Source organism: Protopterus annectens, chromosome 2.part1, assembly GCF_019279795.1.
Source record: "Protopterus annectens isolate FY-2018-M chromosome 2.part1, PAN1.0, whole genome shotgun sequence".
Classification (NCBI taxonomy): Eukaryota; Metazoa; Chordata; order Ceratodontiformes; family Protopteridae; genus Protopterus; species Protopterus annectens.
The window spans coordinates 364,876,644-364,889,284 of record NC_056729.1 but is presented as its reverse complement, the minus strand read 5'-3'; the positions used below and the strand labels follow the sequence as shown (position 1 = coordinate 364,889,284).

At 35.0% G+C, this 12,641-nt stretch overlaps 1 protein-coding gene across 1 annotated transcript in view; it reads right to left on the bottom strand.

The window, feature by feature from the left end:
• LOC122794068 (ADP-ribosyl cyclase/cyclic ADP-ribose hydrolase 1-like) overlaps window positions 1-11,071 on the bottom strand; it is a 1,209,067-nt gene extending 1,197,996 nt beyond the window's left edge. Inside the window, exon 1 of the mRNA XM_044062204.1 lies at window positions 10,943-11,071. Within this exon, the coding sequence (XP_043918139.1) occupies window positions 10,943-11,023 (81 nt within the window). The 5' untranslated portion in view covers window positions 11,024-11,071. The remainder of the gene's footprint in view (window positions 1-10,942) is intronic.
• Window positions 11,072-12,641: the final 1,570 nt, after the last annotated feature.

Sequence of the window (12,641 nt, the reverse complement as noted above, 5' to 3'; positions counted from 1 at the left end):
GGGGTTGCGGGATGATTACTCAGAAGAAATGGTAAACCAAAGTGAACCACAAAGTGGAGCAGCAATTTCATGGAGTGACATAATGGAAAACATAGAAGAAGTAAAAGGAGAAGAAGAAACTGTGCCAGAAAAGGTTCCAGAGACAACTTATGCACAAACTGTTGGAGACAGAACAAAGAAGAAAGAAGAAATAAAAGAAACAAAAAAGAAATATACAGTATGTGTGAGCAGTAAAAAAAAAGAAAGTTTGGACAGGTATGAGGTTTGGGACTCTGTCATAGCACCTCTGGGTGTCAAAGCAAAAGGACATTTATTTTAATTAGAAAATAGACTTTTTGTGACCATGGAAAAAAATTTGGGGTGCATATGAACAAAATAAAAATATTTATATATGGTTAGAATATGTGGTGCAAGCTTTTTACAGACAAAGAACACAAAGAATAATGATCCATTTTAGAATCGAAGATGAAGCAAAAGAACTGAAAGAACATTTGTTAACAATATGTAAAGAAGTAATGGACACTATAAAAATATATGACTAAAGAGGACTATGGACTGGGGGATGGAAATGTGAAGTAATACTGAAAATGGAAAAATAATAATGTTATGCAGATATCTAGTATTATTAATGTTCATGGTAATAGGGGTTTGTGAAATACATGGGTCAACCAATGACTTGTTATTTTTGTGGATAAAAATGATCATTTAATCAATGAATGTGATAAAAAAAAGATGTTATTTATGTGGTAAGACAGGGCATAATGCAAAAATGTGATTTAACTTGCAAAAAATGTGGCAATATTGGTCAATCATGGCTAGAATGTGAAATTAATATGCAAGAAAATGAAAATGAAGTTATATAGGAGAAAGCGATAGAAGAATGTGTTATACAAGAAAATGTTCAAAAAGATGTGACTGATAGAGGGGTTATACATGAAGTTAAAGAAAGTAACAAGGAAAAAGAAACAGAAGAGACAAGTGAGGAATAAGATCATTGGCGCACAGCAGCAAATGAAAAACTGATAGGGAAAAGATTTAAAGAAAAGAAAAGAAAGTTTAGAAACAGTACTTAGAGAAAATAAGAAAGGAAAGGGCTAAACACTTTACTATACTAATTCTTCCTAAATGCTGAAAATATTAGCTTTAAATGTGAACAGTATGTAAAATCTTAAAAGGAGAATAGGTATATTACAATGGTGTGCTGCAGTAGATGCACATATTATTGTTTTAGAAGATATCAGATTAACAGAGGAAGAAAGAACACAAACTGAAAAACTTTGGAATGGTGCAGTAGTTTGGAACATGGGGAAAGAAACATGCTCAGGCATATGTGTATTATGTCAAGAAAGCATTAAAATATTAGATGTAACCATAGTGGAACTAGGATGAATTATGGCAACAGACTTGAGATGGAAAAAAATATTTGTATAGAATTATAGCTTTATATACATATGTAACAAAAAAGAGAGAGAAATTATGTTTAAAAAATATTCTTGAATATGTTTGTGTAAATATGGACATTACAGTGGTGGTGGATGATTTTAATTGCAATTTAAGAAAAAATAAAGCAATTGTGATGTTAAAATGGTTAAAGAAATTATGAGAAGTACAAAGTTAAGTATATGGGAGAATAACTCTGGACCAATAAAAGGAATAAAAAATTACGACAGGAATGTATTATATTTTAATATCTGACAGTTTAAAAGTTATAAAAAAGGAATTAAATATGCTGGATTTTCAGATCATGTGGCAATATGGGTTAAAGTACAGGAAAATTAAGAATATATAAGAATAGGAAAAGGAATAAAGGGAATTAATGAAAAGGAATTAGATTTAGAAGAGAAAAAAAATAACTTACAGAATTATGGAAAAAAACATATGAATATGAGAGAGTTTTATGAGAATTGGACTGTTTGCTGGCTTAATTTTAAATAAAAATATAAAAAAGTGTGTTTAGAATGTGTAAGGAAGAAAAGAAGACAAGAAAAAGAGAGGTATAAGATATTAAGTTGAGAAACATTTAGAAACTTATTAGGGAAGAAACATTCCTTTTATGAAAAAGAAAGACAAATATGTAAAATGAATCAAATTAAAATTAACAACTTGTTATATAAACAAAAATATTGTTTACAAGGAAAGAAAGAGGCAGCACCATAGTTGAATACAAAAATAAAAGAAGGAAAAATAAAAAGAGAATTAAAAAATAAGGAAGGTAAGCAAATAAGACAGCAAGAAGGAATATACAAAATAATTAATAGAATAAGAATATGTATTGGAAGTATTTGTTAAAAGAGAAGAAAACATAAAACAAATTTATAAAGGTGAACATTTAAATAATAAAGATAGTGAGTATTTAGAACAAAAAATAACTATGAAATAATTGAATAAAATTTTAAAAGATATTAACATAAATTCTGCAAAAGGAATGGATGAAATGTAATATGGTATGTATAAAGAAATGAAAGAGTTGCAAAAATAATGTTTATCGTAGTTATGAATGAATGGTTAGAAATTGGAATTATAGAGAAAGAGATATATACAGGAGTTATAAAATGTATATTTAAAAAAGGAAATAAAGAGGAGATAAAAATGTTGAGACATATAACATTGAATAATACAGGTTATACATTTTTATGAGAATAATAACAAAAAGGTTACAAAAAATGGATAAAATACATGACCAAAATGTATTTGGATGAAAATTAATAGGAGGTCAAGAGTTATTATGGATAACAAGATAATTGATTATATCATAAATAAAAATGTAGAAGAAAAGGTTATGATAGAGGATATAAGTAATTCTTATGATACTATTCAATATAGATCATTATGAGAAATTTTGCAGGCAGATAATCTAAGCAAAAAAAAAATTACAAGTAATAAAATCTGTTTATGAAAGGAACTATGTGGATCTAAATGTAAATGGTGGGATTGGTGAAGAAATAACAGAATGTGGAATAAAGCAGGGCTGTACAGCTAGTAGATTCATTTTCTCATTAGTTATGAATATAATGGTGAAGGAAATTAATAAAATGTCAAGAAGCAGTGGAGACAGAATGATGAAGGAAGTACAATTGCCAATATTGTATAATTATGTGGATAACATTGTATTACTTGTCAGCAATAAAGTATGGATGGAAAAAGTAAATGAAAAATTAAGCAAAATTAAAAAAAAATGGTTTAAGTATAAATAAGGAGAAAAGTAAAAGTAAAGGATTTGGTTTTGAGGGTATTTTAGGAGGTATTGAGTTCAATGAAAAATATATAGCTATATTAGGAATAATATTTGGAAGGAATGAATATAGACAACAATGGGATAATGTATTCATAGAAATAAAGGATATACTTTTTAGAAATCATGTAGATTTTCATATAGAAAAAAGCAATTTTGTTGAATACCATGGTAATAGGAAAAATTGCTTATGTTGCCAACATCTATATGATTCCTATTAAGTATGAAAAGGAACTAATGATGATTATATTTTTTTATATGGGGCTCTAGACTGAATCTAGTTAAGAGAGTGATTCTATATATGAAAGAAAAACAAGGAGGCTTGGGTTTAATAAACTCAATAGTACGTGCAGAATCTTTAGTTTTATATAAGGTATTAAAAGGAATTATGAAGGAAAATAAAAATTGATAGAAATTTTATTATAGTATAAATACAAAGAATTGTGGGAAGCAATGGAAGTTAAAAAATGAAGTAAAAACATTTTGAATGAAGAAATGAAAGAGTACGACAAAATTGTGTTATGGAAAATAAAAAAGAATATTTGTGAGAAAAATAGAAAGGAATGGTACATAAGTATTATGAAAGCATTTTATTGCATTGATCAATGGAAAGGTTTATAAATATATACGAAAAAAGCCATAATGATGAGATATAATAACTAAAAAATCTAAAGAATGTAATGATTTTTTTATGGATATTGTCTATTAGAAAATTGCTGGTTAAGGCAAATATGCCATACAAAAAAGCAAGATAGACTATGTAATAAATGTGGAGGTTTTTAAAGCATGTGTTTTTGAAATGTGAAAGAGTTAATCATCTGTGGAAAGAAATATGCAAAGATAATAGGGTGAAAAGTTTGTTAAAATTTGAACAAATAAATTTTGGCATAATATAATTTGGTTATTATGGTGCACGTAAACAGGAACAAGTGAAGGAAATGGACAGAGTAATATTTTATGTTTCATGGACTATATGGAATGAGAGACTAAATGAAATTAAATACAATGGAAAGTGGACTTTGACAAAGATTTTGGAGAAATTAATGTTTTGATTGTGGATAAAAGAGTGGGGGTGAAATGCTTAAATAGACATTTATAATGTATGGAGATTTGTAAATAGATGTACATAATGTAAATAATATGTAATGTATACTGTATATCAATAAAAAAAACTACTCTGGAATGATAGGTAGAAGAAGGTATGTATAACATGGTGCATGTGCCTTCTAATCAGGAGATTGAAGATTGTCAAGCTTCTGATATTTTATTTACAGAGTTTCAAGAGTGTGGTTTGAGTACTTAACAACACCTTGACATGGATGCCAAATGTGTCGATGAGCAGTGTTCTGATAAATTGTGGTTAGACATTGTTCAGCATGTAGACGAGAATGTTGTTGTTAATGGTTTGGAAAGCGATGGTACAACTCCCTTTTGCCAGCCAACCTCTAGGCATATTTCTTCTCCTGCCATGATGAGGCCTTCTGTTTCACCTGTATTGCCTAGTGGCTCATGACATTCGTTTGCAGATGTGATCCATTTCAGTGGTGCTGAGGATACAGTGCAAACACAGAGAGATTTTTTGGTAAAGCACTGCTTTTTGTTGCAGTTTTGCTTAATGCAGCAGGGGGTCCCAATGGACAAATATAATTTATGGTTGGATGTTATTGCTCACCTTGGTACTATTATTTCACAGATAAGATCTCTCATTCATTTCTCTGGGGAGAATATTTGAGACTGAACATATTTTGCATGCTCTTCTTTCTAAGTTTGAATCAAAGAAGGACATAGCACCATAGTCTGATTTCCATTTGAACAGAGTGTATAATGTTCAGATATGCTCAATATCCATTTTATAAGATCTTAGTTTTAAATTTCAGAGTGGGATTGAAAACTATTTTTTGGTAAAATCTACTGAGAAACTGTGCTCCTGCTTCTGTCTTATACATATCAACATCCCAAACTTGATAACAATCATAATATTTTTGTACACTTTAGACATCTGGAATAGATACTTAGATAATTGATAGATGGTTTGGATCTCTGATGAATCGGAATTAGATGAGCTTGTACAATGTCTTAATGAGAATAAGTGGGGTTTGGTGTTTAGTATTAACTATCCTAGAACCTAAATTTCATTTTTGGATGATGTGGTTATTAAGTAAGACAATATGGAAATATGTACTACTTAAGAACAAAAGAAACATCAAAATGTTGGCTTATATAATCAGCCAATGTTTTCATTTGTCTGTTTGGGCGTTTGTTTTTATACTCTATAGAAATGTATGTTGTTCTTAATGATGGTTTCTTTAAATGCTCAATGAATTAACTAATTAGTCATTAGATTATTGTCTTGGCTAATTATTTTACTATATAAAGTAAGTCAGTGGGTGTAATTGTTATCTGAAGAAGCGTGGTTGCATCCACGCGAAAGCGCTTATCATCCCACTTGTCAAATAAAGGTCTATTTTAATTTATTTTATCGTTATAAGTTTCACTGGATTTATTATTTGGTTAGAGAAATTGTTACTTGCTGTTTCGTGGAGAGATCAGTTTCTGTTTCTATACAACAAAAGAAACATCATAAGAATTTGTTCTTGGATGCTACTAGTGTCCATTATTGTTATATTATAAAATATATACCTTTGTTACAACATTATAGGATATGGAGCATTTGCTCATATTCTGATGATTATGAAATTTGCTCTACTAAGACTAAGGGTTATGGGATCATAGGATTATAGGATATTACTAGGCTATCAATCCAGAGGTAATTTCAAGCCTAGCCATTTCATTCCAATGTAATACCTTAGAAATGTTAGCTAATATCTAATATTGTATTTAGTAATGGCTGTCCATATCCAGGAAGGTTGTGAGCGGTATTCCTGGTAAGACTTTATGGTGTCCCATCCACTCTTCCAGGTTCCTTCTGAACAGTGTCATAGAGGTAGAAACAGACCTTTTTCTGTTGTTGGGCTCCTGCCAGGTTCTCCTGGGCCAAGCCCATGAGCTCACTAATTCTTGTCCTGAGGTTTAAGACATATGCCACAACAGACTCCTTGTGGGATTCAAACTCACCCTACCACTGCATCCCAGCAACACAATTCAGGACATTGTCTATCTGCTTTTTAGCACAACAGTGACAGTTTAGTATGCCACTTTCTATTTTTTTGCCTGACTGTCAGCTATGGAAAGGGTTCTCATGGCAGTAATTTGACTACAGTATTCTGCACTGAGAGCATATAAAGTAAAATTGAGAACTGTGGTGTAGATGGTACTATTGCCTCTTTATAGCAAGCTATTCTTCAGTTTGATTTTCAGCTGTTCTGCTTTCTATGCACGTCCTCCAAGTGTCCACATGCCTTTTTCTCCAGATGCTCTAGTTTCTTCCTACATCTCAAAGACCTGGTGTCCATAGGTTTTGGTGATCTTTTAAATTGTCCATAAGTGAGCATGTTGTGCTTGAATGAATGAGGGGGTGAGTGTGCATGTGCATGTGGGTGTTCTGTAATAGGTTTGTACCCTATCCAAAATGAACTTCATCTTCTTGGGATCACTAGCTGCTATGATAGGCTTCTGCAGCCCCACAACACTTTAAAAGATAAAGTGGGTTATCAGAAAATGAATGGGTTATGTATGCTTTACCTACACATTACTTTACTCTTCTTTGCCAACTTGGTCAAACATTGCAGGCTGGTACACTAACAGAACATCTGCTGATAAAAGTGCACAGTTATCCTCAAGATGCGGACTGGTATGCAGCTGTCTGTAGCTTCTTATTGCATCTTCAACTTGGGCAGCATGTGTGCACTTAGATATATGGTAATAATGGTAGTATTTTATCACTGCCTGAATAATCTTAAATGCTACATAGATGTTCTGAGACAAGCCAAATTATCGAACCCCAGGACCTGAGCGAATGTGCCATATTACTGCAGCTTATCATTTGTACTCATATTAGCACCATAACTTCAAAGCTTAGGACTATGCTGCACATCTTTTAACCTACAAAACCAGATACACTCTTGGAGAAGGAGCACTTTTTCTTATCATAGCCTATGGTATTCCCTTTGTTACTTTTTGGTCATTTTTGTCTCCCTGTAGTCGATCATCAGCTGTACCCATGGGTGTCTTCTGGGTCTAGTGAACCTAATTTAGCCCCCCTGGACAAACTATGACCCATTTTCAGGATCAGTGTGCAGCTTGAGGCACATGAAGCAGCATCATATTACTGATAAAAACTGTTCCTACTAAGTATCTATCCCGGCCCAACCAGCAACTTCCTTTGTGAGTGTCATGCATTGGACATCTGTGCTGATCCACATCTCACTTCAGCAAGGGGATGACAGGACTGGCCCACTTACTGGCCCACTCACTTTCAGTCAACACACACACACACACACGCACACACGCACACACGCACACACACGCACACACACACACACACACACACACACACACACACACACACACACACACACACACACACACACACACACACACACACACACACACACACACACACACACACACACACACACACTCTCGTTGTTTCCCTAATCTGCATCAGCGAAATCAATGGCACAGTGGTGCAGCATTGTCACCTCACAGCAAGAGGTTCTCTGGTTCAATTCTTGGCTGGATTTCCTTCTGTGTGGAGTCTGCATGTCCTCCCTGCATTCACGTAGGTTTTCTCTGGGTACTCCAGTTTCCTCCCACGTTGCAAAGACATGAGTCTGGAGTGTTTCACCCTGGGCCTCCACTGAAAATTGGCTTTGTTCCAAGTTGTACTTTCTCAGTAAACAAATGTTAAATAAAATAAAGTGTGTTCCAAACAACCTTCTATTGCCTGTGTTGCCAGTTGTCTAAGCTGCTAATCAAACCTGGTTTGCCTGAGTCACAGTCAGGTCTTTATCATTTGAGGCTAATGCATTCCTTTGGTCACTTTTGCACTTATCATAGCAGCTTCAGGCTTTAAGTTTTCTTGGATCAGACAATAAAAAAGTTACTAAATGTGAGAATGGTAATAATTTTTGTTTACAGTCAAATGTTTGAAAGTCAGCTTCCTGTTGTTTATAAGGTCAAGGCTAAAGGTGCAAAAGTTTAAAATTGTGAGTTGAAATCTGATCACTTCTGAAACACCGACACATAGCTTGCATTCATGGTATTGAGTGACTCTGTTTACAATTGGATCTCACTACAGTGGGGATTGGGAAAAATACCCTTTTCCTCACTGTAGTGCCATCTTGGAGTTAGAATATATAGTTAGTGGGTCTATATTAGATCATCGAAACGGCTGAATTTCGAATGATCTAATATTGAACCCAATATCTCGAATGCTGAAAACAGCAAAGCTGCACAAAACCAAATTCTTTCCTACGGAAAGAATTTGGTTGGCCGTTGTTGTGGCTTTGCTGTTTTCAGCGATGCAGTGGAAAGTTACGGGTTGGGTTAAGGTAAGTGTGTGATTGTGCGGATGTTCAGGTTAGGGCACGGATTGGGCGAGTTAGGGTTAGAACGCAGGTCAGGTAAGTGTGCGATTGTGACAGACGTTAGGGTTAGGGGTGGGTTAAATGAATTAGGGTTAGGGCGCGGGTGAGGTGAGTGTGCAATAGTGACAGAATTTGGGGTTAGGGGTGGGATAAGCAAGTTAGGGTTAGGGCGCAAATGAGGTGAGTGTGCGATAGTGAGAATTTGGGGTTGGGGCAGGTTAAGTGAGTTAGGGTTAGGGCATGGGTGAGGTGAGTGTGCGATAGTGAAAGACTTTAGGGTTAGGGTTTGGGTTAAGGTAAGTGGGTAGATAGTAGTGTATGTGCAGTGTAGTGTAAGGTTAGATGTAGCTTTTAAGTATATGTGTGTGGATTGCTGCTTTTTCGTGTGCTTGTGGTGCTTGTGTGCTTCTCAGAACAGTAAATTTTTTCCCTGGGAAAAAATTTGCTGTTTTGACGTTTCGATATTGTTAGGGTTTGGGTTTTGCAGTTTTACATTGCGGCATTTGATAATGAGCTGTTTCGATGATCTAATATAGACCCATAGTTAGCAGGGATATTGGGGGTGCAGGAGGGATTGCTCCCCTGCAAAACCTTGGTAGTATATCTCCGAACATCCAGGTAATGTCGATAATGTCAAATTTGACATACCAACATTACCATGTTCAGAGTTATGAGCGAACAGTGTGCACATTTTTGACATTTCGGTTCAAGTAAGTCATTACTCGCAAAACCGATTTACACAATTTTGATAGTAAACCGTTGATTTCTTGTATTAGGTTTGTAGACTTGTGGCACTGTTTCCTCACTTAGGACACCATTATATTAACCTTTCTAAAGCCAAAGTCTTAATGTAGCAGATACAGTTAACTTTGTCTTATACTGCCTTCACTACAAAGTATTTACCTGCAGCACTGTCCTTCTCAGTATGCATTTACTTATGTCTAATCCTTTCACCTTGCTTGCAACTATCTATACCCTGGATTTTATCTTCAAAACCATTTATTACTGGAGTTCCATACTATGTACTCTCTCTCCTTGACTATAACAAAGCTATGCACCCTTTCAGAGTATAAAATCCAGTCTGACAACCCATATATCACCATGCAAATGCTGTGTGATGTTAGCTGTTTAACTTTAAATCCTTTGCATTTATTTTTTCTATCAAAATGTAAATCAGCAGTTGTTATGGAGCTACTATTATACTAACTCAGCAGTTTATAATACTGGATAATATTATGCACTTTAATGTACTTCTTTGTCTGCTGTGTGCACTCTTCTTTCAACCATTTATATATTTCCTTTTTTTCTATCATATAACAAGGTCATAGCAGAAAGAGGTGCAGTGTTCCATTCTACTTACTTTGGATAAAAATAAATAACAATGAATATGTATTGGTAAGCGCCATGGTAACTAATGCTGTGACTGGTAAAATACAGACTCTTTTACTAAGCATATCCTTGACAGAAGATATTATGGATTAAAGTAATGGGCACATGTTCCTCACCTATTGCACACTGTCTACTGTGGCTGGGCTGAGGCCTAATTTTTTCATGAGTTATAACCGGTGTCAGGTGGATTTTTCAAAAAATCTTTTAAATGATCTGATCTGATAAAATTAAATGCTTTGTCCTCTGTTCTAATTCCATGCATGATCCCCTATTTATGAACACAGTGTGTCAAGATTATTCATTCAGAGTATCCAGTCTTGTTTTCCTCTTTATTAACACTGGGTTTTCTGATGTGTGTGAGAAAGCAATTAGCGGTTCAACATTCTCACTGAATGCTACATCCACAGCCATGTCTTGTCCAGTGTTTGAAGTACACAGCAGGATTCTATGACAGAGAGACTAAAATGTCCTTCTGTCAGTGCATTGCTACTTGTCCTTCAAAAAGCCTTCATTTGAAAGTTATACAATGAGAGGGCACATTTACCCACTGGAACCAGTGTATTCCACTTCTTATACCCTGTCTTCAGTCTAATTCACAGCTAATGAAGTCTACAAGAAGCAGTACTTTAAAGCAAATAACATAGTTCTGATAGCACAATGTAATCTTCAACTTTTATTTCTAAAATACTGTGTTGCACAGTGTACTGTTTTGGAAATATCTGTCATTTCTTATTCAAAGTTTATTGATAATGTTAGGTTTATAATAGTTATTTTTCTTTGTCAAGTACTAAAACTTTTGCTAATCTATAAAAACATCATCATGCAGACCTACCTTATTCTTAGGTATTGTAATCGCTGCATTTTGTACAAAATATTTATAACTCTCTGGTGAAATGTCGGACTGATTCTTCATAACAAAGGCCTGCTTGAATGTATCCCATACAGCAGTACAATCTATGTCTCTAAGAAAGCAAAGAGTATACCTTTATTTTAATGTTGTTGCGTCTTTCGGCTTTTCCCGGTTAGGGGTCGCCACAGCGGAACTCCGGTCTGCTAATGATTGGCAGTTGATTTTTACATACCAGCTTGCCAGGTCTGATGCACAACCTTCAACGAAGGTACGCCCATTCATGCATGTCTCCACGCAGAAGACGCTCTAGCTGAGAATCAAACCGGACATCATCTTACTGTGAGGCGACAACGCTACCGCAGCACCACCAAAAATAAAAAGTGCATACATGTTACATTTCCACTGAATACTGTACTGTACAAATATGGATCACACATTTCTTACAAAAGAATGAAATAATTTTTTGGATGCAAAAATACTTTTCTGTACTAAAGCTATTAAATAGAGCAGTAAGTAGCTATTTCATCTACTGCATTGGGCAGTTCCTCACACTGGTGATGCCCAACCCAAAGTTGCGGACGAAAAAATGGGTCTACAGATGAGAGTTATGGACCAAATTAAAGTCTTCTATACCTCTATAACTGCAGCAAGCATCTTGCTACATGTACTACTGCACACTGAGTTTCACCACAAATGTGAATGCCATATCGGTACTCATTTATGAAGGCCAAATATCTCTGCAGTTTCATAAGTGAATGCCTCTTTTATTTCCCATTGAAGGCAACACAATTTGTATCACATTTTGCTTATGCTAAGAGAGAAACAGAACATTAGGGAACTGTGATAACTCTAACATAAAAACGCTGTAACAACAGACCAAATCCCATAAGTATGTCCCATTTGTAATGTGACACACAAAGCAGCCAAAAGTGTGTCCCTTGCACTTGTGCTAAGATATGTAAACAGATTATGGCACAGGTATACATCCAGATACACCAGGTTGCTGCAGTCAGCATGAAATGATGTAGCATGACAGCATACCAGAACAGGACCATATAGAAAGTAACATAAAACATACAGGAATATCACTTGGAGTTCCACCATAATGACATCCACCTGACATGGAAGTTCCATACAGTTACACACCTCATTCCTTTGAGGAGCTCAGCATATACTGGCTGCTAATTACAGCAATTGTGTACCTAGAACAGGACAAAAGAAAAAAAAAATTACAAATATAAAAAGAATGATGAAATACTTACCATACCGTTTGGGGCATTCTTGACGAGTTTCCACTTTCCATGCATGGAGACCTTCACGGTTCCTGTTTCACAGGCCATCACAACAACAACTGCACTACTCCCCTGTCCTGGGGATTTCCATTGCTGAAGATGACTTCTCAGCTAAGTCATACCAGGTAATCATTTTCTTAAAAACACAGTGATGGGGCCTAGTAAGTGCTCGCTAGAAAGGCTATGAAGGAGACAAAGCATTATCATTTATGTACCATGCAGGTGTTGTCCAGTGAGCACTTGTAGAAGCTGCCATTCTCCCAAATTTTCTTAAAAAATGGTATCACTTTTGCAAGGAATTAGATAGTGACCTGTGAGCAAACTTACGTTGCAAGTTCTGCAGAGTGGCTACTCGTTATTAAGCGCAACACATGCACCTTCACATGTTT